General features: G+C 53.2%; 2 protein-coding genes across 4 annotated transcripts; one reads left to right on the forward strand and one right to left on the reverse strand.

Moving 5' to 3' along the window:
• Positions 1-2,173: 2,173 nt before the first annotated feature.
• SMTNL1 (smoothelin like 1) lies at positions 2,174-14,064 on the reverse strand. Of its 2 annotated transcripts, XM_029914491.1 has the most exons (8): positions 13,979-14,064; positions 10,255-10,919; positions 9,871-10,003; positions 9,728-9,779; positions 8,187-8,345; positions 7,923-8,037; positions 7,647-7,798; positions 2,174-2,479 (listed from the first exon to the last, which is right to left on the reverse strand). In XM_029914491.1, exons 2-8 carry the CDS (start codon positions 10,915-10,917, stop codon positions 2,335-2,337), a joined length of 1,419 nt encoding a protein of 472 aa, XP_029770351.1. In that variant the 5' UTR covers positions 10,918-10,919; positions 13,979-14,064; the 3' UTR covers positions 2,174-2,334. The 2 variants fall into 2 exon arrangements, with proteins under 2 accessions (XP_029770351.1, XP_029770350.1); XM_029914490.1 differs by lacking the exon at positions 13,979-14,064 and having other exon boundaries at positions 10,255-11,039.
• Positions 14,065-18,933: 4,869 nt separating this feature from the next.
• Positions 18,934-21,555, forward strand: TIMM10 (translocase of inner mitochondrial membrane 10). Of its 2 annotated transcripts, none has more exons than XM_029914493.1 (3): positions 18,934-19,038; positions 19,527-19,642; positions 21,102-21,555. In XM_029914493.1, exons 2-3 carry the CDS (start codon positions 19,572-19,574, stop codon positions 21,301-21,303), a joined length of 273 nt encoding a protein of 90 aa, XP_029770353.1. In that variant the 5' UTR covers positions 18,934-19,038; positions 19,527-19,571; the 3' UTR covers positions 21,304-21,555. The 2 variants fall into 2 exon arrangements, with proteins under 2 accessions (XP_029770353.1, XP_029770352.1); XM_029914492.1 differs by having other exon boundaries at positions 18,994-19,103.
• The last annotated feature ends 3,714 nt before the right edge of the window (positions 21,556-25,269 follow it).

The following is a 25,269-nucleotide window of genomic DNA, read 5'->3' on the forward strand; positions in this document are numbered from 1 at the left end:
TGTTATATGTTTTTAATGTTTATTTTTGAGGTGGGGGAAGGGGCAGAGAGAGAGGGAGCCGGAGATCTGAAGCAGGCTCTGTGCTGACAGCAGGGAGCCCGATGTGGGGCTTCGAACTCACAAGTTGTGACATCATGACTGGACCCAACGTCAGGTGCTTAACTGACTGAGCCACCCAGGCACCCCTGACTCTATGGTTTGTGTTTTTTTAATTTTTTGAGAAAATGAGTGTGTGAGCGGAGGAGGTACAAAGAGAGAGAGGGACAGAGGATCTGAAGCAGGCTCTGCACTGACAGCAGAGAACCTGATGCAGGGCTTGAACTTATGAACTGCAAGGTCACAACCTGAAGTGAAGTCGGATGCTCCACTGACTCAAACCCCCAGGTGACCCATCCCCATTAGGTTGCAGTGGGACCTTCCAGTCCCATTAGGTTACCAGTCTCTGGGGGCCAGGCTTCAGGCGGGGGGAAGCCCTCCAGCTTCCAGTCCAGGGGGTGCGGGGCACAGAAACCTATGTGCTTGTCCACCCATTGAAGTCACAGATGAATTCAGAGCCCAGCTGAGTGTTTATGGAGAGAATGGGGTGGTTTCATCAGGAATGGGTGGGGGTTAGCTCCATCTCCTAGAGGTGTGGCCCTGTTCCCCACAAGTGGGGCTATCTGGGCTTCGAGCCTCATGTAACCCCAGACACTGTGGGCAAAGCTGGCCACAGGGGACGAGGCTGTCAACATGCCCCTACTTTACAGATGAGGCAACTGAGGCACAGAGTGCTTCGGTGGGTTGCCAGGTCAGCTCTGCCAATCCGGGCAGATCCACACCTCCTAGCATAGTGCCAAACTGTCTGGTTTTCATTTGTGTTTTCTTTATTTAAAAATTTCCTTGACATTTGTTTATTTTTGAGAGAGAGAGAGACAGTGTGAGCAGGGGAGGGTCAGAGAGAGAGGGAGACACAGAATCGGAAGCAGGCTCCAGGCTCCGAGCTGTCAGGACAGAGCCTAACATGGGGCTCGAACCCACGAACTGTGAGACCATGCCCTGAGCTGAAGTCGGATGCTTAACCAACTAAGCCACCCAGGTGCCCCTTGTTTGTGTTTTTCATGAGCTGTTCTCATCCACACACAAGCTCCAAATGGCTGATAAAGCCAGACAGGATTGTCAGCAGGAAGGTACAAGCAGCTCAGGGGTACATTTCTAATGAGCAATGGAAAAGCCAAGCCAACGGAGGGGACATGGGCATAGGTAAGGGGCATTAAGGAATCTACTCCTGAAATCATTGTTGCACTATATGCTAACTAACTTGGATGTAACTTTAAAAAAAATTAATAAAAAATAAATTTAAAAAATAAAAAATAAAAATAAACAGGAGTACCTGGGTGGCTCAGTCGGGTAAGCATCTGACTTCGGCTCAGGTCATGATCTCACAGTCCGTGAGTTCAGACCCCGCGTGGGACTCTGTGCTGACAGCTCAGAGCCTGGAGCCTGCTTCGGATTCTGTGTCTCCCCTTCTCTCTCTCTGTCCCCCCCCAACTCGTGCTCTGTCCCTCAAAAATGAGTAAACGTTAAAAAATTTTTAAACAAATAAATAAAAGAAAAGCCCAGCCCAGCCAAAACTTCAGCCCAAGCCAAAGGGATTAACTTGACCTGAAGGAATGGCTTTCATGGGGCAGTGGGTCGAAGCTGCCAGAAAAGCCACCACTCATAAGACACAAATGTAGGGTGCCTTTCAGTTGAGGGCATCACCCCAGGCCCCACTCACCTAGTCTGGGATTTCTAGAGAATCTTCTAGCACCTGTCCTGGAATTCCCTAATCTAGGAGAAGTGTAGAAAGAAGAAAGAAAATTGGGAAAAACACCACCGATGGCTCAAAACGTATGAATGTGTTTACTTTTGGTCTCTCTTATTGAACACTTAATGTGACAGGCACCAGGCAAACCTTTTTGCCCATTTCATTATCTCATTTAACCCTCTCGACACGTCCGTGAGATTGGAACGCCTATTATGCCTGTTTAGATGGTAAACAGGCTCAGAGAGGTTAAGTCACTGGCCCAGAATCACACAGCTGCTTAGCGGTGTACTTTCCCAAATGGTGTCATGGTTGTTGAGAAGATCGTGTCACGTGAGGAAGCCCGGAGGCCAGGCTTCCTTATCCCAGAGTGAGTGAGGTTCTTGGGGGGGGGGTACGCTGAAGGGCCACACAGGATTTTACAAAAGTACTTTTAATGCATTTATGACTGGTGCCACCTGTCCTTACTCAAGCACCTGCTCTGTGGCCTCGGGCCTGTGGCGGCCAGCTGGGCGTCCTCCCCACTTCTGCCTACAGCGCAGGTCAGCTCCTCATTTCTTCTTGGTCTTCACCAGCCCCTTCTGCACCAGGCTGCGGTACAGCTCCTGGATGTAGGTGTAGACGCACTTGGAATCAGGCACTGCCAGCCGCACCATGTCGTCCACCTCCAGCAGCTGGGCACAGTCGGCCAGTTTCCTGAGGGGCAGAGGTGGGAGTGGTGAGGAGCAGAGCCAGAGCCGAAGGGGGGGGGGGGCAGGGGCAGGGGGCCGCTCAGCAAGGATGAAACCCACAGAACTGTGTGTGTTGGAGCCGGGAGGTCATCTGAGCCAACCATCCCATTGTACAGAGGAGATCGCTGAGGCCCTGACAGTTCGCTCTCAAACGCAGCTTGGCCTGACCCTAGAGCCCATGTTTCCAGTGCCCTGTGTGTGCTCATGTGGGAGGAAGGCCTCTGGTTTCTAGTCCTACCTTAACCTGCTCCCTCATGCGCTGGCACGTGTGTGCTCTGGAAGGCCTGGTGCCCCGTAAAAGCTTAGAGCACAGAGCCCAGTGCTAGCCAGAGTGCGGCCCGCATCGGCACCATCTCCACGGTCTTCAGATGCACAGTCTCCTTCATGCAGTCTCTGTGTCTTTCCTGAGGACCTACTGTGTGCCAGGCACTCCTGTAGAGAATTCAGCACCATGCAAAACCCGCACTTCCCCACTCGTGTCACTGACAGTCTCATGGCAGAAGACAGGCACTCATCAAACATGCCATAAATGGTCCATCAGATGATGAGAGGGGCTATGGAGAAATAAAGCAGAGAAGGGAGACGGGGTAGGTTCCTATGTCAAGGTGTTTTTTAGTAGGTGCTCAGGGAAGAGGATTCCAGGCAGAGGAAACAGCATGTGCAAAGGCCCTGAGGCAGGAGAGCTTCACATGTTTGAGGGACTGCATGGAATTTAGTAGCAAGTCCTCTTTGTCTAACTTCTCAGCTGCCCTTTGGGGCCATGGGCTGCACCCCGCTTTGCCAAGCCCGATAATCAGAGCAAACCACTCTCGGGGCCTTGGTACCACATGCCATGCGTTTTATCAGGGTTTCCCCTTGTGTGATCCCATGCACTCCTCCCCTCCATCCTCAACCAGCAGAAGAGGAGCTGGAGACTGAGCATTTGGGGGATTTCCTCAAGGACAAAGTGAGTGGCACAGCTGGAACTCAACCCTAAGCCTGTCCCTGACATCCTTGCCCTGAAGCTGGGTCTTGGCAGCCCCAGCCTGTCCAACTGCCACGAGTGTTGCCAGCAGGAGCATCTGGGGCCCCAGTGGAAATCCTCTCTTGGGGCTCGAGACAGCTGGGCTGACACCCACGCTGGGCTGGCCTGAGAGTCGGGGGAGGGGCACAGACTGGAAGATTTCCAGGAACAGGATATGCTCCCTGCTACCCAGTGGAGTGATGTTGGCTCTGGGCTGTGGGTCAGGGTGCTGGTCCCCTACATAGGAGCCGCTTCATTCCCAGGGGCCCTGGGCAGGGGGCGGGGCCATGCTGGGAACCCTCTGGGGCCTCTAGCACTGGCTGCTCTCCCTCTCCCAGGATTCCATGGGAATCAGGTGCGTTCTTGAACGGGGGCAGTGGGAGGCCGTGGCCATGGAAGGGGCCCCCTTACTTGGCACACCTAATCTTCACACCAACCCCGAAGAGAAGGGAAGTCAGCTGCCATGACTCCCAGCACTAAGAAGGAAGGGGCAGGACTGGAACCCTGCAGGTCGACCTCTGCATCCACCGGCCCTGGGCATCCCCACCAACATCCTTCCCTTTTTGTTCCTGCCTGATGCCTCTTGGCAGCTCGGCATCATCGCCTGACTGTTCAGTTCACCTGCCCGTGGCTCTGGCTTGGAACTCGGCAAGGCAGCCACAGGAGGAGGACAATGACCCGTGTCCTGCAGGCCAGGGACACGGGGTTCCTGGGGTTCACTTCGAGCTCTCAGTCTCCACTGGGGGTTTCACTCCCATGTCACGGCCCTGCCACTGCCCTCCTATATGAACCTAGGATGTCGAGTGACCAGCCCCACTACTGCCACCCACACTGTAAGATGGCCGATGGGACGGAACGAGAGGGCACCAAGGAACACACTCAGCAGGGTGCCCAGTGCCTGGTCACCCTTAAGTCATGGGGCTTCTCACCATTACAGGTGCTTCTGAGCCCAGAGCAGGATGTGGCCTCCCGACCTCCTTGGTTTCCTACCCAAAGGCACTCGCTCCATCCCTTGGCAGGAAAATGTGAACCTGGAAGGGATCTTCTGGAAGAGAAAGCTGATGGGTTTCCAATTGCATCCTTGGTGCCATGGGGCCCCCAACACAGGCCTCGGGGAGCATCCTGGGAGGGGTGTTGGGCCCTGAGCTGGCACACGCCAGGAGCCCCTCCAGTCCTAGAAGGGTCCCCCCGCCTTGAGTGATGACATTGATAGACCATGAAATCGAGGACATAAGGAAGCGGATGGAGAGAGGAAAATGGAGATATTAGTGGATTAGAAGTCCCCAGGAAACAAAAAATCTCTTGCAGTGAGGGTGCTAAACGAAGTGAGTTAGAAAGGTGAGGGGTGAGGACAGGTAGAGAGCAGAATGTTTGAAACCAAGATTTTGCAGGTGGTACAGTTATTGGCAGAAACTCGTAACCACGAGCAGGTGGCTGAGAAGAGGGATGAGCTCAAATAACCAAGAAGCCAGAGGATTGTAAAGATTTGTGTTAATGGGTCACGTGGTCCAATGTCAGCCAGGCTGTGGGCAACTATCATTTGGATTAGGACACGCTTTGCACCTTCTGTGCCTGTTTAATTACATATATGTTACAGCCATGAGCACCAAGCTCTATGAATGAGATCGTGCTTGAAGCAGTATCTAAATTCCATAACGTGGGGCGCCTGGGTGGCTCAGTCGGTTGAGCCTCCGGCTTCGGCTCAGGTCAGATCTCACGTTCGTGGGTTCGAGCCCCGCGTCAGGCTCTGTGCTGACAGCTAGCTCAGAGCCTGGAGCCTGCTTCCAGTTCTGTGTCCCTTCTCTCTCTGCCCCTCCCCCTCTCATGCTCTGTCTCTCTCTGTATTAAAAATAAATAAAATAAAAAAAATAAATAAATTCCATAACGAAAGTGCTATTTCGTTAAATGAAAGTTTGAAAAAAGAAAAATAAAAAAGTCCTCCTTTAATCTTTTTATATGTTGGGCATTCACTTAACCTTTTGTATGAAGAACCTGCTGGAAAAGAAAGACCCCATTCGAAAAGCACAGCTCAGGGGCACCTGGTCGCTCCGTTGGTTAAGTGTCCAACTCATGGTCTTGACTCAGGCCATGATCTCATGGTTCATGAGATCGAGCCCCACAGGGGGCTCTGTGCTGACAGCCCAGAGCCTGCTTGGGCTTCTCTCTCTCCCTTTCTCTCTGCCCCTCCCCTGCTCACGTCCTTTCTCTATCTCTCAAAATAAATAAGTAAACTTTATAAACAATTTTTTTAAATGAAAAGATAAAGAAAAGCACAGCTCAGCCTCACTCTTCCTGTTTTGCCCACAGGGACCTGCAGGTCCAGAGGCGAGAACATTGCTTCCCTAGCACTTCCCTCCCAGCAGGTTGGCGGCCAGGTCTGGACTAGACCAGAGGGCTCAGCGTTCCAGACCAGGTGTTTACTAACATCCCTTGTGACCTATGTCTTGTCCCAGGGCTTTGGAGGTGCCCTCATTGCCCTCTGGGGCCTCAGAATTGCCTTCACTGGTGACATCCTCTGCAGTCTGTTTCCACCAGGCGGCTCAGAGTCTCTCCTGGGGCCGGGCAGAAGGTGCTCCTGGCGTGCCCCCCTTGGGAGGCCTGCGGCCATCAGGGTGCTTTCAAGCCAGCCTCCCTGGTAGGGAGAGAGGGCGGCTCTGGCTGAGGCTGGCATCGACGCTTCCGTGGCGGGAGCATACCCTTTCCACTGCCACCCAGCAGCCCACCTCTTTGCCTGTCAGGTCCTTCCTGCCTGGGCCACCCTGTCCCTCACCCTCCTTCTGCTTTTCCAGCACCACCCCCTTGCTCCATCCCCCCACCCCCCCACTGAGTCCCACCTTGCGGCCCTCGGCAGTAAACCTCCCTCACCACAGATTCCAAAGCGATTAATAATGATCATTGTGTCATTCATCACAATAAAGGAACAACAGCTAAGATTCTTTTTTGAAGGATTTGCCGTGGGTGAGGCACTGTTATACTTTCCTTATTTACTCAGTTCTCACACTAATCCTGCGACACAGGAAATGCCACGCTCATTTTAAAGATCAGAGTGTTGGGACGCCTGGGTGGCTCTGTCGGTTAAGTGTCCAACTTAGGCTCAGGTCATGATCTCATGGTTCGTGGGTTCGAGCCCCGCGTCAGGCTCTGTGCTGACAGCTAGCTCAGAGCCTGGAGCCTGCCTCAGATTCTGTATCTCTCTTTCTGACCCTCCCCTGCTCGAACTATCTCTCTCTGTCTCTCAAAAATAAATAAAAAACATAAAAAAAAAAAAAAGAGTGTGAAGGCTCAGAGAGGTACAGGAGCCTGTCCAAGGTCACACAGCTAACAAATGGCAGAGTCAGACTGTGGCCCCAATTCTCTGCAACCTGCCTTTCTAAACCAGCAGGCCAGCTTCTCCTCTTTCTTTCCCAGCCTGCATTTTCTTTAGGGCACCTACCCCTGCCCTCGGCATTCTATTTCACACAGACTGTGTGTTTATGATCTGTCTCTCCCTTTAGAATGTAAGCCATGGCAGGGGCGCCTGGTGGCTCTGTTGGTTAAGTGTCCGACTTCGGCTCAGGTCATGATCTCATGGTTCGTGGGTTGGAGCCCCGCATCAGGCTCTGTGCTGACAGCTCAGAGCCTGGAGCCTGCTTCAGATTCTGTGTCTCCTTCTCTTTCTTCCCCTTTTCCACTAGCAATCTATGTCTCAAAAATAAATAAATGTTAGAAAAAAATTTTTTTAGGGGCGTGTGGGTGGCTCAGTCGGTTGAGCATCCGACTTCGGCTCAGGTCATGATCTCCCAGTTCATGAGTTCAAGCCCTGTGTCTGGCTCTGTGCTGACAGCTCAGAGTCTGGAGCCTGCTTCGGATTCTGTGTCTCCCTCTCTCTCTGGTCCTCCCCTACTTGTGCTTGGTCTCTCTCTGTCTCTCAAAAAGAAATAAACATTAAAAAGAAAATTTTAAAAATGCTTTTTAGAACGTAAGCCACAGCAAACAGGGATTTTGCCATGTTCACCTACTGCTATGCCTCTGGTGATCGCAGAGTGTCTGTGGGGTTCATGAATGTGCGGCCACCGCCCTCCATCTGACCCCCGACCCCCACCCCTGCGAATGTGCCGCGCCCCCAGCCCTGCCACGCCCCTGCGCATACTCAGCCGTGGAGAAAGCCAGGGTGAAGTTGTGCCGGCGCTGCGTGGGCTCCAGGGCGGCGTAGTCGAAGGCATCGGGGAAGAACTTGTGGATGAGGGCGCAGAAGGCCATGCCGCTGCTCCAGCTGGAGGAGAAGTTCTGGATGTCCACGTGCTGCAGGGGAGGGAGCCCGGAGCAGCCTCGGTGAGCCCGGATACAGCCTTCGGGCCGGCCCCGCACGGACCTGCCGCCCTGGGGAAGGGTCCCCTGCCCCACAGCGCCCCTGGTCGGTGCCCACCTCGTAGTTTCTTGTCATGGCCCGGCACCACTCTAGGAGCATATTCTTGACGCCGCCAATGGCTGCGCCGGCGGCCTTCGTGTTTCTGAACAGGGCCGTGGGGCCCGAGGCGGCCCTGCAGGGAAAGGTTGGGATGGATAAGGCCAGGCCGCGGAAGGTTCCATCAGGGAGGAGCCCCGGCCCCCGGGTGTCAGTCCCCCCGCGTGAGCCCGGGCCTCCTCTGCGGGGTTCCTGGGGAACAGCCCAGCGCGGCCTGCGCCCTACCCGCCAAACTTGTCCACGATGGCTTTGCGGTTCTGCGCGCGGGGCCCCCGGGGCCGCGCAGGGGCCGACACCCTGCGCTCCGGTGCCTTCTCTTTCTTCTTCTCCTGTGCGGGAGGCGGCTCCGTGGGACTCTGGGGCGCATCGCTGGGTGAAGACTCACTGCGGGGAAGGTAGAGAGAAGTGTGAGAGGGTCTGGGGGCAGGGGTGGGGGGCTGGCTACGGTGGGAGCTCCCTGCAGTCAAGAGAGGCCTAGGAAGCTGAGGCCCCCACTCCCTGCACACATTTTCTCTGTGCCCAGCACCGGGAGGGGGTCAGTGAGGCTCCGTGTAACTTTGGGGGACACGTGCTCTGGTGGAGATGTGTGGGCTAAACCAAGCAAAGCGTGAGGTCTGACCTGAGTCTGTATCCTGGCTTTACCTCTTATTTGCTGTGTGATCTTGGGACTGTCATGTCACTTCTCTGAGCCTCAGCACCCTCATCTGTAAACTGGGGACGGGAAGCACTGCCTGACAAGGCGGTGCTAAGGCTTGAGATCTAGGGAGCGTGTGGAACACCCAGCTGTGGCCGACTCCTACCTGGCTGAGGGCTCAGAGAACACTGACCCCTTACCTCTCTTTACACAAGTGACACAGAGGTGAATTTCAGGCCAAATAAAGGAAGCTGCTTCTGAGTTAGGTTATGTGACAGCAAGAAGGAGGCTCTCCCGTTATCCAGCACCTGCCGGGTACCCGGCCCTGTGCTACGTGCTTTATACATTTTTTTAAGTGTATTTTTTTTTATTTTGAGAAAGACAGAGACAGTGCAAGTGGGGGAGGGGCAGAGAGCGAGGGAGAGAGAGAATCTCAAGCAGGCTCCATGCTGCCAGCGCAGAGCCTCATGTGGGGCTCAAATTTATGAAACCGTGAGATAATGACCTGAGCCAAAACCGAAAGTCGGTGCCCCACCGACTGAGCCAGCTGGGCACCCCTGTACATTTTCTTTTAAAATAATCTCTACACCTACCATGGGGCTCGAACCCATAACCCCGAGATCAAGAGTTGCATGCTCTACCAACTGAGCCAGCCGGGCATCCCAAGTGCTTTGTATATTTTATGCCACATAAGCCCCACAGTGATCCTCTGAGGTAGGTACAGGCATGGTGCCTACTTGGCAGATGAGGATAAAAGGGACAAAACCAAGGCCACACAGCTGGTAAGTGACAAAGTCATGGTCTGAACTCAGGCTTTCTGCTCATGCTCTGTGGGTAGTGCTGACACCACAGAATGTGCTGAGAGCCACGCGACCAGGAGCCCCAGGAAGATCAGTCAAGGCTGCGAGGAGGACGCTTTTGCAATGGAGTGGGGCCAGCCGACCAGGGGTGCTCCACGCTCCCGTGCTCCCTTTGCTCCCATCCTCCGGCTCCTTGGTTTCGTGGGCTCTGCCCTGGGATAGGGGGCCGGAAGCCAGGAATCCTGGAGTATCTCAAGATCGGGCCCCAGGGAGACCCAGGCTCAGGCGACGGTAGAGGGAGTAGGGGCTGGGGCCCCACAATTTGACGTTACCTGGCCGAAGGACTGGTCTCTCCCGAAGCTGCGGTGTCTGGACCCACCCCACCTGGAGGGAGGGAAGGGGAGGGAGAGAAGCTGGAGTGCCCAGGCCGTGTGGTCTGCACGCCCCCTCGGGGTAGTTCCCTGGACTCACTCACCGGGGCTGAGGCCACTGCCCTCCTCCGTGGGGCTCTCCAGCGATTCCTCTGGGGAGCTGGGAATCACTCCTGCTCCTTCCTCCAACTCTCTCTCCACACCCTGGTCCTGCTCTTGCTCAGGACTCCCTGACTCCTGGAACGAACATGGTCTGTGCAGGCTCATGGGCCCACAAGCACCTGCCCAAGGCTTTGTGAAGACTGCAGAAAGATCTAGAAGACAGCCTGTGTCCCCTACCCCAGTCTCTCGATGTCTGTGGGAAGACTGGACTTTCCCAAAGGAATAACATGGGGTGGGGCGGAGGCTGGCTTCCTGGGAGGCCGGGGGCTCCAGAACACTGGCGGGGGGCCTTCTGCCTCCTCTCCTTTGCCTCACGCAGTGCTTACCTCCTTCACATCAGCCTCGTCCTCCACCTCTTCCATAGCAGCCTTCGCCTGAGAGTCTGTCCTGGCCTCTGGGGCGCTGGCTTTCTCTTGAGCTTTGGCTGTTGTCTCCTGTGTCTGGTCGCTGTCCTCCTGGGAGGCCGCTGTGGCCTCCTCCTTCCCATCAGCCTCCTTGGCTCCAGTCTTGGCCTCCTGCTCCCCAGTGGCCTGCTTGGGCTCAGGCTCGGCCACTACGTTCACACGGGCTTCCTCCCCAGACCCGAGCGTGGCCTGCTTCTCCTCAGCTGGAGGCTTCTCAGAGGCCAGCGCGGCCTCCTTGGGGTCAAGTTGAGTCTCTTCCTTCCCATCATCCATCTCCTGGGTGGCCACCGTGACCTCTTCCTTTCCGCCATCCTCCTTGAGAAGTTCAGCCTCCCCTTTGGATTCCACCTTGGCCTCATCCAGCCCATTTGCTTCCCCCTCAAGTTCAGCGGAAGTGCCATCCTCAGTTGGCGCTCTTTCCTGCCTTTCTACGCCATCCGGGGACCCCTCTTCCAGGATCCTCTCCGCTGTGGCTTTTCCCTCCTCTTCACCAGAGGCTCCTTCTCCCTGCATCACTACAGGGGCCTCTGTGGCTGGGGAGACAGTGGTCCCATCTTTGGAGGGCTCCCCTTCCTTCTGCTCCATCTCTGGAAAGGGGAGACAAGCGGACCCGGTCATGCCCACTGGTGAGGACCCTGCCCTCGAAGAGTGCTGGCCCTGGGGTCTGGGGGCCTGCTGGTCCGTCCGGGGTCTCCCACTGCCTGGGCTTGTGACGTGAGCAAGATTCGACGTTCCCCAAAGTGCTCCTTCCCCAAAGGCTCAGTGTTGGGCCATGTTGACTTGACATTGGATGGCATTCTCCTGACAGCCCTCTGTGGGCTGGGGCTGGGGCTTTAGAGGACATTAGATCATGTAATGCCTTTTCAATGATCCTGCCTCTTTCTGATGAAGCCAGTGAGATGCTTACAGTGTGGCCGGCATCCGGGAACACCAGTGCGGCAGAGGCTAGTCTCCCATTTTAATGGAGCCCACAGCAGGCGGGAGCACATAGATAGAATTTAATAGTCCTGTTCTGTTCCCACTGTACTTATTTTTACAGTTACTTTCTATTTCTGGCCAGTGATATTGAGTTTCCATTTCCAATAGGGAGATAAGGTTTCTTTTAAAAATACACTTATTGGATTTAAAAATAAGTTAATTCAAAGGAAGGCATTCAGGGTACAGATGTGGCTTCATTCTGGGGGTGGTGTAAAAACGCCCCCAATCTGGGAAAACCTGGGCCCGCTGGTGACTGGGTCTCAGCCAGCCGCCCCAGCCCTGGCACAGCTCCACCTGTGATCTTCAGGAAAGACGGGCCGGGACACGGAAGAGTTTATTTTGGTGAAGAATAGACACGCACTCTTCCTAACCTCCGCCAGAGACATCTGAGCCTCCGACTGCCAGGGATGAGTCGGTGGGAGAGGGACATCATGATACCTTAGCGTGAGGTTTCTTGTCCAAATACTGCAGCTACTGTGGGATCTATGAAAACAGGTGGGGGTGGGGGGACAGGGCCAGCTCGTTCCTCCCCTGCCCCTTTTGGGTGTCTGTTTACAAAGAAAACAATCCTCAAATAGTGTTCAGGGCATGACTCAGGTGGTGAGAGAAGTAGGCGCTTGTGTCACTGACTAAAAATACCTCCCGCCATCCGCAAAGCCACCATGCTGGGTGACAGTGTCCAGGGCACCTGGGCAGTTGGGACAGAGGCAGGGAGACAGGCAGATTTGTGACAGGGCTCTGTTCCTGCCACCGGCTCGGGTCTTACTGCCCCCAATCCAGAGTCCTGGGGTCCCTGGATTCGGGGTTTCTGAGGCGCTGGGATTTGCGAAGATGCTCACACTCTCCTGCATCTGCACCCCTCCCGCTAGAGCCCCTTCTGGGTGGAGCAGCCCCAGCAACGGATTAGCTGGGAACCAATCAGCAGGACAGAATGTGTCTGTGTATCAGCAGGGAGCCAGGAGGCTGCTGACCCTTTCCTTCTCAAGTGCTGTTTTCACCGACAAAGATAGGATTCATCTAGATTAGGTTTTCCAAACTGTTCTGTGGAAAACTGGAGTCTCCTAAAACATTAATAGGGGTTGGGGGGAGCAGTGTAGTCTCTGCCTGAGGTTTACCCTTTTAGAGCTACACAACTTCTTTAGTGCCTAAGTGGATTCTAGATACCCACTTGACTTTGGGGTGCCTGGGTGGCTAAGCATCCAATTTTATTTTCTTCTTCTGTTATTTTTTTTAAGTAGGCTCCACGCCCATGTGGGGCTTGAACTCACAACCCTGAGATCAAGGGTTACGCACTCTACAGACTGAGCCAGCCACGTAGGTGCCCAGAGAGGAGCACTCAGCACACATCAGCTCATAAGGTCCTGACCCAGCCGTGAGGGCACTTAGTTGGTAAGACAAGGCAGAGGGAACAGAAGGCCAGGAAGGTGCTCACAAGCCCCTTCTACACCTCAAAGCGCGGTGGTGCTTGGCTGAGGCATAGTGGAGGGTGACGGCCATCTTTCCCTTTGTCTACATGCCTCACACTGTTGGGGGGTGGGGGAGAGGACGGACAGATGTACACAAACACATGCACATACGCACACACGCACACACGCCTCCACCATCCTGCGTGTTCACCACCTCAGCTTTCCGCCCTACAGGCCTGTCATAAATAGATGAGGAGTGAAGAGACTCAGGACGTGAGAAGCCAGGATAGCTCCCTCCCGCCACCCGCCTCGACACGATTCTGCAGCAGGTTGACAGCTGACACTGTGGCATCCGGCTCCATCTCCCTGATTCCTCACTCGAGCCCTTTGGAGGTAGGTATCACTGGCCCCACTTTACAGATTGGACATTGGAGGCTCGAGGAGTTGAAGTCCTTTGAGTGAAGTCACAGGACAATTAAGTGGCCCCGCCGCATCTAGAATCCAGGTCTCCTGACCCCCAGGCTGGTGCTTCTGCCAGGGATGCCCCTCCCACTAGTGCCCCAGCCAGGGGCCCCGAGTGAGGGGGGCCTCACTAGTGGGCGACACCAGTGGCTGTGAGTGACAGTGCAGCTCTACCATGCAGGGCAGGCCCTGTCCTCCCCCCTCCCTCCCTCTCTTCACTTCTTCCTCCCTCCCCAGGAAGCCTACATTTTGTATTGCTGACAGCTCCCTTTCCCTCTCTTGGTTTCTCTTGATTTCTCTTGGTCGACTGGGAGAAAAAGAACCCAGGAGCTCGAGTACCAAGCTCCAAATAGTGTAGGTGACACTTGACGGCTCTGTTCTTATGTCCCCAACCCCCTGCCACCCAATCTGCCTTCTGGTGGTCCTGAGGCTGCCACCATTCCCCCCCCCCCAGCCAGGGACCATCCCTCGGAGAAGAAGCCAAGTCTCAACTGCTTCGAGAGTCTGCCTCCCACCCCAGCGGCCTGGACCCCAAGGCCCTCTCTGCCCCTGTCAGGTCCTCCCTGTGGATGGCCACCTGTGGGCGACTCTGTGAATGATCTCAAGTTGCTCAACACCTAGGGCTTGGGTCCCTGACCTCTGGCATCTAAAGAGAGTTGACAAAGAGGTGGAGAGGATTAGTAAGGAGCCTCCATTTCTCCAACTCTGGGGCTGTGTGGAGAGGCTCCAGGCCTCTGAAGGTGGCAGGGGGGGGTGGGTGGCCACAGGGGCCACTGAGAACCGGCTGGGGCTTCTCCTACCTGTGTGGCCTCTGCGTGGGGGCTTGGAGCTGTCTCCTTCCTCCAGCTGAGCGCCTCAGTCCCCGGCTGCCTTCAGCTCCAGCCCCGTGGCTTCTAGCCCCCAGCTCCTGGGTCTCCCCGCCTCCCCCCTCCTCCTCCCTCCCACACACCCCCCAACCCCCACCTCAGGAGCCTTGGGCCCAAGGAGAGCATTGTTTACCGCCCTGTTGGTACAACACTTTCCCTTGGCCTAGGAGGCTCAGATTTCCCGGGAAGATTTGACAGGTGGCACCTTTCAATCACAGCGTGTCTTTCCTGCCCTGACCCTGGTGACGTCCATCCTGTGGCCACCTTTCTTCCCAGTGTACTTGCCTGGCCCTGGTGACCCTGCAGACCATCCACGGGCCCAGGTGGAATATGGTCACCAGCCCTCTGGCCTCACCAGCCCGTCCAGAGCCCAGGCTAGGCCTCCCCCGTTCCCTTTGCCCCCCACCCCCACCCCCACCCCAAGTTCCTTTAAATATTCCTTTACTCTTCTACGGAGAGAAACAGCTGCTGAGGGGTGGGCTGCGGAGGGGCCTAACAGACAGCTGCCCACAGCGGGGGGTCCCAGGGGCTCACACTGCACAGAAGGATGGGGTGAGGGGGAAGAACAGGTGAGGAGGGATGATGCCCAAGCTGATAGATCGCTGGGCTCGGAGTCTAGAAAATACAGGACTGAATTCTGTTTTAAGCTGAAGCTCGGGCCCATAGGAGTCTCTGAACACATTTTTGTACTGAATCGAGACTTTGCTCGGAAAAATCGATCGTACCTTCTCTAATGTGTCCTGGGATGTAAGAGAGGTACTCCCCTGGGAGAATAGGGCACACCCGCCCCCATCGCTGCTGAAGCCTGGGACTCCCCGCGACCTCCTCCCCCAGCCCCTTCGACTCCAGACTCTTTTCTGTCCCTTAAATAAATTAATTCCTTTCCACACTCAGGGCTGTCACCATTTTACTTCTGCTCTTTGCGAGACTGTTCATCCTTCTCATGCTGCTCTCTGCTCAAATTCTGTTTCCTCAGAGAGCCTCACTTCCTCTCCATCATGTCGGCTTGTTTTGTTTTCTTCATGATATTTCTTGGAATCCAGAGTTGGTTTTATTTATTTCCTTATGATCTGACTCTCACTGGAGTAAGCTCCGTGAAGGCAGGGACTTTATCTGCCCTGCTCATGGCTGTGTGGCCAGGCTCTAGCGAATTGCCTGGTTCATATGAGGTGCTCAATGAATATATATTGAATAAATAAGTTAATAGAAGGTCATGGGACGGGGAGGGGGCAATCCCGTGGGGGCTTAGAGGCCACTTAAGGATATTGGCTTTTGCTCTGTGATTGGAAGCCAGTGGACCTTTTCAGGTTGTGAAGAGAAATGATCTAACTTTAGTTTTTGACAAGATGACTCTGGTTGTTGTTTTGAGAATAGATGGGGGAGGGGAGCAGGAACTGAGGCGGGGAAAGCAGTCAGGACATTCCTGCAGTAACCCAGGTATGAGACAGTGGCGGCCTGGACAGAATGGCCAGCGCTGGAGTTGAGGGGAAGTGGTGAGGAATGGGAATAGTGGATGACAGTGATCAAGACTGGGCCAGCTCTGTCACCGAGCTAAGAGAATGACCTTTCCGTTCCATCCCTTGACGTTCTCTCTCACCTCCTGCTCATCTCAGAGGAACCCACCCGGGCTTTGTGTTCTCTACACCCTCATGAGTGGTCAGGGCCCATATAAGGTGCTGGGTGACAACCCAGCACCCCTTCCGTTGGGGCTGAGGTCTCAACCAAGAGGACGACACTGTTCCATGGTGAGTAACAAATACACAACTCCCTTCTGGGAGGCTGGGGGCTCAGAAGGGGTGGAACATGGGAGACTGAGAGGCCAGGTTTTCAGCGTGGTGCTGACAGATTTATTTATTTATTTATTTTGAGAGGGGGTGCATGAGTTGGGGGGTGCAGAGAGAGAGGGAGAGAAAGAATCCCAAGCAGGCTCCACACTGTCAGCACAGAGCCCAACGTGGGGCTTGAACTTACAAAGCATGAGATCATGATGTGAGCTGAAATCAAGGGTCGGATGCTTAACCAATTGAGCCACCCAGGTGCCCCAATAGTACAGAGGAAGTACTGAAGGTTAAATCTTCTGTAACTGTAAACAATATCAAAGCCAGGAAGTCGGCACTGGAACAATGGTGTGTATCGCTCTAGGACATCTTATCACGTTTAGATCTGTATTAACACCTGCACAGTCAGGATGCTTAGCCATTCCGTCACCACAAAGATCTCCCTTGTGCTACCCTTTTCATGGCACCCCCCCCACACACACACCCCAACTCTACCCTGGGCAACCATTAATCTCTCTGTCTCTATAATTTTGTCATTTTGAGGATATTATTTAAATGGAATCGTATAGTATGTAACCTTTTGTGACACCTAATAAAAATCCCATCAAGGAAGCAGATGACTCTTATAAGAACTCATCTCCTGGGGCGCCCTCGTGGCTCACTCGGTTAAGCATCTGGCTTTGGCTCAGGTCATGATCTCACGGTTTGTGGGTTCGAGCCCTGTGTTGGGCTCTGTGCTGACAGCTCAGAGCCTGGAGCCTGATTCAGATTCTGTATCTCCCTCTCTCTTTGACCCTCCCCTGCTTGCGCTGTCTCTCTTTGTCTCTCACAAAAAAAAAAAAAAAAAAGAAAAAAAGAAAAAGAAAAAGAACCCATCTCCTTTTCCCATGAAATTTCTTAATATTCCATAATACATTGGCTATATTATGAAAAGCAAAAACCAGCTCAACACGTGTCCACTAAAATATATGTGCAGTATTCACAGAAGCATTGTCATAATAGCCCCAAACTGGAAACAACCCAAAAGTCTATCAAAAGGTGAATGGATAGATGAATAGTAGCTTATTCATACAATCACACACTAGACAGCAATTAAAGAATGAATAACAGATATGCACAACACTGTGGGTGAAATCTTACAGACACAACATTGAGCTAAAGAAGTTGGGCACAAACCAGAAAATAATGTGTAACTCCATTCACATGAAGTTCAAGAGTGGCCAACAGAGGTCGGAGCAGGGCATCTGGGTGGTTCAGTTGGTTAAGCATCCAACTTGGTTTCGGTTTGGGTCATGATCTCATGATTTGTTCCCACAAATTATGCCCCACGTCTGTCTATGCTGACAGTGCAGTCTGCTTGGGATTCTGTCTCTCACTCTCTCTCTGCCCCTCTCTCCCTCTCTCTGTCTCTCAAAATAAATAAATAAAACATTAAAAAAATAAGTTGGGATAGTCGTTAACTTTGGGAGAGGGGATATTGACTGGGAAGGAACATAAGACAATTTTTTTTTGAGAGAGAGAGAAAACACGTGGGAGAGGGGCAGAGGAAGAGAGAAAGAATCCCAAGCAGGCTCCATGCCAAGCTTGGAGTTCCACATGGGGTTCACTCATTACCATAAAATCATGACCTGAGCTGAAATTAAGAGTAGGATGCTTACCTGACTGGGCCATCCAGGTGCCTCTGTAAGATAACTTTTGTGGGTATTGGAAATATATGGTATTTTGTTCTGAGTGGTGGTCTTAAGAATGAGTATGTAAGGTGCGGGCGCGCCTGAGTGGCTCAGTGGATTGAGCTCTTGATCTTGGCTCAGGTCATGATCTCACGATTTGAGTTCAAGCCCCTCCTTGGGCTCCATGCTGACACATAGAGCCTGCTTAGGATTCTCTCTCCCACTCTCTGCCCCTCCCCCACTCACGTGTTTATAAATAAACTTTAAAAAGGTATGTTTTTAAAATTAAGCTTATGTTAAAAAATTGAGCTTAAGTTTCGTATGTTTTAGTCATTTTACTTTATATATTTATACCATAATTTTATTAAAAAATTTTTTTTAAGATCTACACCCAACATAGGGCTCAAATTCGCCATGGGATGGAGGTGCCCAGAGTCGCATGCTCTTCTAACTGAACTAACCAGAGACCTCTGTTATACCTTCATTTTAAAGTATGGGGGCACAGCGTTTCAGAAAGATGAGTCTTTACAGCAGAAATGAGGGCCAGTGTTTAAAATCTTGACCTTCTCGGGGAATCAGGGAAGCATGCAGTGACCAATCATATAGTGTCCAGCCCACCTTCTCCAATGGGCAGTGTATGCTTGCACCACTAAACTGCATCTTGTAAATTTCGTTTACTGGGAAATCCCTTGAAAAATCAAAGGATTGGGATGGGGTTTTGTTGTGTAGGGGTGCGGATCGAGGAACACATGAAATCCGTTAAGATGAAGAGTTCACAAGACCTTCCTCCTTCCTCTCAGATACACTAGGTTAGCTCCGGTGGCAGCCAAAATTGCTCCTATTCATCTCTTTATGGCCCAGGGCGTCTAACAGAAGTTGCACCAAACAGACCGTATGCACGTCTCATCTTTCCGTGAGCAGGAACCGTGCAATTAGAGAACTCTTAGGATCTACATGCAGCTGTATTCCCACGGTCCCGTGGAACGCCGGTTCCCAAGTTTGGCTGCACAAAGAAATCACTGGAGGATTTGAAACATTTAGTGATGCCTGGATCCTATTCCCAGGAGTTCTGATTTAATTAATATGAGGTGAAGCATGGGCATCGGGGTCTTTTAAAGCGTTCCAGAGGACCTTAATGTGCAGCACAAACAGCACTGCTTTTAGGAAGCGTCCTTCCTTCTCCGCGCCTACTTTGTGGCTGTGGCCTCAACCCTCCGGGGGCGGCGGCGAGGTTACCGAGGTCGGCCCTGCGGCGCCTTCCCACGGAGCAGTTCAATTCAGACTTCTCTGCGTTAACCCGAGACTTCACCGCCAGGCTGCAGGCGCTCTGCACTCCGCCCAAGCCTCTATGGTGTTTTGGTGTCCTCTCTAGCACTGGCAAGGCCCCTTCGCCTTCAGCGACGGCCGGCGGCTCCCTCTCTATGGTAGCGGATTTCCCAGCGCCACCTCGATGGTACTCATTCCGGAAGCGAGTCTGACCAAAAAGGCGGGACTTCCCTCCCGGAAGTGACCCACGTGCTTCCGCCTTAGCCTACCTGGTCGCTCGGTGAGTTTCTGGTGTTTGAGGCAAGTTGGAGACGCCGCGGGCGTTGAGAGTGGCCCCAGGCCGTGGTAAGTGGCCTCTCGCCTCAAGGTGACCCTGATGATGGCGCCTCCATTTCGGAGGTGCAGCCCCTGGCCCGGGACCTGTGCGCCCTAGCTCCGCGTGGCATCGGATCCCCAGGGGCCTGGAGGTTCAGGCCCGCGGTTTAGTGCTCCTTGGCGAGGGCCCCGTCTTCTAGCTAGAAGTGACCACGAGGGACTGGGCGTCAGGGCTCGATTTCCAGCCCCTCCATTGATGCGCTGTGTGACCTTGGGCTAGGCAGTGTTCCCTTTAGGGTTCGGTTTCCACATCTATGAGACGGGGTGGTTGAACTCCCTGAGGTCGGTGGGTCCTGCCCACCCGAAGTTCTGTGATTTCTCCACGCCTTCTATCCCCCTAGGATGGGAAACTGAATGGGAGGGGTGGGTGCTGACGGGGATGTCTGCCCCCAGGACTAGGAGGCCAGAAGGAGATCTTTTCCACGGTGCAGGGCTGAGATGGATCCGCTCAGGGCCCAGCAGCTGGCTGCAGAGCTGGAGGTAGAGATGATGGCTGATATGTACAACAGGTAAGAGCCGACCGTGGGTTAGCTTGTCTTTGAGGATGATCCTAGGTCATCCTTTCTTAAGAGTACCTTTCTGAGGGTACCCAGGCCCACCTGTGCTCCTCATGGTTGAGAGTTAATGCAGGCACAGTATGGGGACACTAGAACGAGTGGGACATTTAGGTTGTAGATGGCGAGGAAGAAGCTGAGCAGGAAGGTCAGTTAAAGCTCTGATTAGGTTCCAGAAGCCGTTGAGCACTTCTCTCTGGACAAGCAGTACTTAGCCCACTTAGCAGTGAACATTTATTTATTTTTATTATTATTTTTTTGAGAGAGAGAGAGACAGTTTTTTTGTTGTTGTTGTTGTTTTTTGAGAGAGAGAGAGGGAGGGTCAGAGAGAGAGTGAGACACAGAATCCGAAGACAGCCTCCAGCCTCTGAGCTGTCAGCACAGAGCCTGATGCGGGGCTCGAACCCGCAAACCATGAGATCATGACCTGAGCTGAAGTTGGACACTTAACTGACTGAGCCACCCAGGTGCCCCTGCAGCAGTGAACAATTCTTAAACTCTTATTCCACCTCCGGTGCTTGCTGAGCATTTTACACACCTAATCGTTTTTAATCGTCAAAACGATCCCCTGGGTTAATTTTAGCTGTCCCACTGTATGATGAAGACATTGAGGCTTCTGGGGGTTAAATAACTTCCTCAGGGTTCACAGTTGGTCAATAGCATGTCAGAACCAGCACCTCTGTCTGACTCCAAACTAGTGCCCACAGCCATGGGGCAAATTTGGGAACAAATTGTAACTCCCACCCGTGACCACCATGATGGCCTTGGGCAAATCACTTGGTTGTTTGGTGGTTCTCCCGTAAAGTGGAGATAATGATAGCACCTACGTCACGGAGACATTGCAAATGTTAAATGAAGAAGTGAAGGACTAGCTCTAAGTATTGAGCCCACACTGCAGAAAGCAATCCACACGTTTGCTGTTTTAATCAGCATGAGCTCCCTGGTGTTTTCTCTTGATGGTTTATCTTGGAGGCTCTATGTTAGAATCCTTTCGAATATTTTAAATATTTTTAAATGTAGGTTCTGAGATCAGATTGCATTCTGGGTTCATATCCAAGCTTAATGGGATATGGAGGCTCTCCGTGCCCTCATCCCTTATCTGTAAAATGGGGCTAGTGACAGTGCCGACCTCAGAGGGTTATCGTGAGGACTGCATAACAGTCTGTGTGAAGCGCTTGGTATGATGCCTGGAAAGTGGCCAGTGGTCACCTAAGGGTTCCTATATAATTTGTCATAAACATGGGCTCAGATGAGGTGAGGACTCTCGAGGACATCCCGAGATGGTTGCGATGCAGACTGAGGGTTTACACTGCCTGCTTGGGAGCTGCGGTCAGCACAGCAGGGAGGAAGGGTGGAGAGTTCCTGGTATGCCTCCGGATGCTGCCGACCTGACCTGGCCCTTGCTTCCCCCCAGAATGACCAGTGCCTGCCACCGTAAGTGCGTGCCGCCCCACTACAAGGAAGCAGAGCTGTCCAAGGGCGAGTCCGTGTGCCTGGACCGCTGCGTCTCCAAGTACCTGGACATCCACGAGCGGATGGGCAAAAAGCTGACAGAGTTGTCTATGCAGGATGAAGAGCTGATGAAGCGGGTGCAGCAGGGCTCTGGGCCCGTGTGAGGCCCCAGGCAGTATACGCCCCGAGGTGCGCCCGGCCCCTTCCCACGTGTCTAATAAAAGTGCCCCCGCTGGGTGTCCTCTGTGAAGACCGCCAGGCCTAGGCTCCCTGTGGCGAGCCTCCCGGAGCCAGGGTATGGTAGCGCTCCCTCCCGGGGGAAGAGGGGGTGTTTGTCGCCCTGGGATGTGACTGTGTATGTCCGTGTGTGTGTGTGTGTGTATACGTGTATATTAAAACAGGTTTGTTGACACTTACTGTATGTAGAGCAGTGTGGCCGGCACTGGGGGGGTGGGGGGTAGAAGCAGCAGACATGGCCTCTACCAGAAGAGGGGGTCCAGCGTGGTGTTTAAAAGCAGAGTGGTCCGATGTTTTAATTTGTTTATTTTTGAGACAGAAACAGAGCATGAGTCGGGAGGGGCAGAGAGAGAGGGAGACACAGAATCCAAAGCAGGCTCCAGGCTCTGAGCTATCAGCACAGAGCCTGACGTGGGGCTCAAACCCATGAACCGTGAGATCATGACCTCAGCCTAAGTTGGATGCTCAATCGACTGAGCCACCCAGGCGCCCCTGTGTACAGCTTTTAGAGCAATGACTAGGGCATAGAAAGCACTCAGGAAATAATAACCCTATACATGTGTTTAAATAACAGCTTAAAATTTAAGCAGACTCAGGCAGGCATTTTTCCAGATGTAAAGGAATATTTAGAGGAGCAAGTGAATGGGAAATGGGATTTGAGAAGGAAGTAGCCAACTCCTTGGTGGTTTTTTTTTTTTAATGTTTGTTTATTTTTGAGAAAGAGACACACACAGTCTGAGTAGAGGAGGGGCAGAGAGAGAGGGAGACACAGAATCCAAAGCAGGCTCCAGGCTCTGAGCTGTCAGCACAGAGCTGGACATGGGGGTCGAACTCACAAACGGTGAGATCATGACCTGAGCTGAAGTTGACACCTAACTGACGGAGCCACCCAGGCGCCCTGCCAACCCCTTGGTTCTAAATGACAGTATCTGAACATCTGAGGGACCCGCTTCGGGTGTGATGTGAACGGCCCAGGGAGACAACTGAGTGAAAACCACTGCCGGTCGCTGCTCCCCTGAGTCAGAGGCCGCACTCCTCACTCTTCGCAGGCTGTCGGACGTGGCTCGCTCCGCCATCATTCTGTGCCGCCATAACGGTGCCCGTGAATGTCCTGGCAGATGCCCTCGGGAGCATTAACAGCGTGAGAAGCAGGTGCCAGGTTCTTACTAGGTCACGCTCCAGTGTCCTTGTGCGGTTCCTCATTGTGACTAAGCATAGTTAACGTTGGCAAAGTTGAATTTGCTGAGGGTCACAGAGCTGGGACAATTGGTGTGACCCTCGTGGGCAGGTTAAGCAGGTGTGGAGTGACCAGCCCCGGATCTGACGTATAGCTCCAGAGAGCTAGCAAAATGTCAGAATGACCTGCTCCCGTTGCACTTCTTTGGTGTCGTTGCATGGACCGCCTCAGCTGGCATCATGGTCCGTGAAGAAGGAAGACAAAGACACAGAAAGGAAAGTCCTGGGATTCTCCCACTAGGGATGGAATACGTACGTGCAAATAACATGCCTCCATGGAAACAAAACAGTCTGATTGAATCCACTCACCTGGGCCCAGGGGTTCCCTTGGGCAGTGGAGGCCCAGAAGGGTTGCTTCCTGGAAGTCACAAGTGGAGTGAGCATGTGGAGGCCAGTGCCCACTGCTGCACTTTCACATCTCCGTGAGGAAGCCGGTGCCTTGACTTCCCGTCCTGAGAGCCCCAGAGAACCGTGCAGCTTTCAGAATGTGTGGGTCACTCCAGGTGGGATTTTGTTTGCCACCAATGCCACCGTGTGGAACCCCACCGGGTCTTCGGGCAGAGAATAAAGGAAGCAAAAGAGGCAGTGGGTTTGGGGCTTAAAAGCGCAGGCCGTCTGGGGTGAGATTTTCTAGCTGTGTGATCATGGGTGAGGCATTTACTTGCTGTGTGCCTCAGTTACTCCCTGCACAAAACGGTAATGGTACCTACCTCACTGAGTGCTAGGAAAATGAGTTATGTTAATAACTAAAACACTTAGGAAAGTGTCTGCCTCTGTCACACTAAGGACTCGGGGTTAGCTTTTTTGGTTGGCTTGTTGCTAAGCCTGGTGTGAGAAGACACGATAGACCCTGGGAGAGCCTCAAAACCATGTCCACCGACCTTAGTAGCCAACCGGAGGGGAAGGCCTTTTTCTAGGTACTGAAGTACAAGTTTGGGCCAACAGGTGGCGCTGTCTGCCCGCAGGATCCGCACTGTTGCGGACAGTTCCGGGAATGCCTCTTCTGTGCTAGCGTGGGCTTGGGAGTGGGGAGCGGGGAGCAAGACAGATCTTGTGCAAGCAACATCAAACATTCTGATCATGCATAGCGGGAACATCACAAAGAGGCGGCAGGAGCCAGAGAAGAGGTTCCAGTTGGAGGGAATGGCACTTAGAAAAACTTTGAAGTGGCAGAAAGTGTGGAGCATTCGAGAAACCGCTTCAGCGGGCCTGGGGCCCAGTGTGAAGGGAGATAGTAGGGAGAGATGAGACTGGGGGTGCCGGGCAGGCACAGCTCCGTAAGAGCCTGAGGAGCTGTGTCGAGGAGTTTGGATTCTCCTCCTAAGGGCATCAGCAAACTGTTGAAGGATGTAAACCCTGGCAGTGAGAGTGACAGATGGGCATTTCAGAGGCTCTCTCCTGGGTAGGAAGCAGAAGATGGTGGTAGATAGTGGATGAAGGGGAGAGGTGCCAGGGAGCCAGTAAGGATAGCTAGTAAGTGGCAGTGGTGTGTTAATAGGTCTACTATTTCAGTGAATCCTTATAACAACTCAGAAGCAGGTATGCTTCTCACTTTGTTGACTTTCTCTCTTTTTTTAATGTTTATTTTAGAGAGAGACAGAACATGAGCAGGAGATGGTCAGAGAGAGGGAGACAAGGAATCAGAAGCAGGCTCCAGGCTCTGAGCTGTCAGCACAGAGCCCCACAGGGGGCTTGAACCCATGAGCCATGAGATCATGACCTGAGCTGAAGTCTAATGCTCCACTGACTGAGCCACCCAGTGCCCTCAGTTATTCTCACTTTCTAGACAAAGAAGCTGAAGTCTGAAAAGTTAGTAACTTGCCGAAGGTCATAAAGCAAGTGCCAGGACCCAGCTTATTCAGCTAACAGATCCCACTTCTAATCACTCCTCCAGGGATGGGGGTGGGGGGATGCTCCTTAAAGAGAAACAGGGCAGCAATTTCATATTTCACTCAACAATATTGACCGTTGCCTGCTATGTGCAGAGAGCTATAGAAAGTGTCCAGAGTGAATGTGCCTGGTCCCTGCCCTGTGACCAGTGGGGGAGGTGGGGAGGGAGCAGGAGGGTGGGGAGAAGAGAGAGATAACACACATAGAGGGTGGGAAGATGGGTTAGGCCCTGGCATGGAGAAGAGTCAGAAACTCCTAATCCTCATGTATTTTTGCTAGATTATCACAGTTTTAAAATCAGGAAATGTCTCATGAAAGTCGGGACTTTGCCATCTTTTGAGAGTGTGGAAGCTCTCACAAGTCAGCCTACGTTCCTGCTTGGCGGCAAGCTGCTGGAGGAGGAGCAGCAATGTTCCCACCACTGCTTTCTTCTTTTCTCATCGCCTGCTTGACCCAGAGGCATTTGGTCTGTGCCTTCTCTGGGTTTTCAGAGGAACCGGATGCTAGATGAGAAAACACGTAAATGTCTTGGAATAGGCAGGCTCTGAGATGGTCTGGCCTGCTGCTATTCATTCCCGGGCCAGTCTGCCTCCCTTGAGCGTGCACCAGACCTACAGACTTGCTTCTAACAAACAGAGCCACCGCAGAGGTGCCGGTGCCATTTCAGAGGTTCCCGTACAAAAGCCTGTAGTGGCCATCTTGTTAGTTCCCTCTCTCCTCTTGCTTGCTGTGATGACGCAAGCTTCATCATGTAGCTGCCCCTGTGG

Source organism: Suricata suricatta, chromosome 11, assembly GCF_006229205.1.
Source record: "Suricata suricatta isolate VVHF042 chromosome 11, meerkat_22Aug2017_6uvM2_HiC, whole genome shotgun sequence".
Classification (NCBI taxonomy): Eukaryota; Metazoa; Chordata; class Mammalia; order Carnivora; family Herpestidae; genus Suricata; species Suricata suricatta.

What these genes read in the sequence shown, in the direction of transcription:
- SMTNL1 (XM_029914490.1), bottom strand. Translation starts at nt 10,950, where the DNA reads ATGACCGGGTCCGCTTGTCTCCCCTTTCCAGAGATGGAGCAGAAGGAA. An exon ending in ACGAGGCTGATGTGAAGGAG is followed by an intron (nt 10,004 to 10,254) that starts GTAAGCACTGCG and finishes TGTTCGTTCCAG; the next exon opens with GAGTCAGGGAGTCCTGAGCA. An exon ending in CCATGACAAGAAACTACGAG is followed by an intron (nt 7,799 to 7,922) that starts GTGGGCACCGAC and finishes CCTCCCCTGCAG; the next exon opens with CACGTGGACATCCAGAACTT.
- TIMM10 (XM_029914493.1), top strand. Translation starts at nt 19,572, where the DNA reads ATGGATCCGCTCAGGGCCCAGCAGCTGGCTGCAGAGCTGGAGGTAGAG. An exon ending in ATGGCTGATATGTACAACAG is followed by an intron (nt 19,643 to 21,101) that starts GTAAGAGCCGAC and finishes GCTTCCCCCCAG; the next exon opens with AATGACCAGTGCCTGCCACC.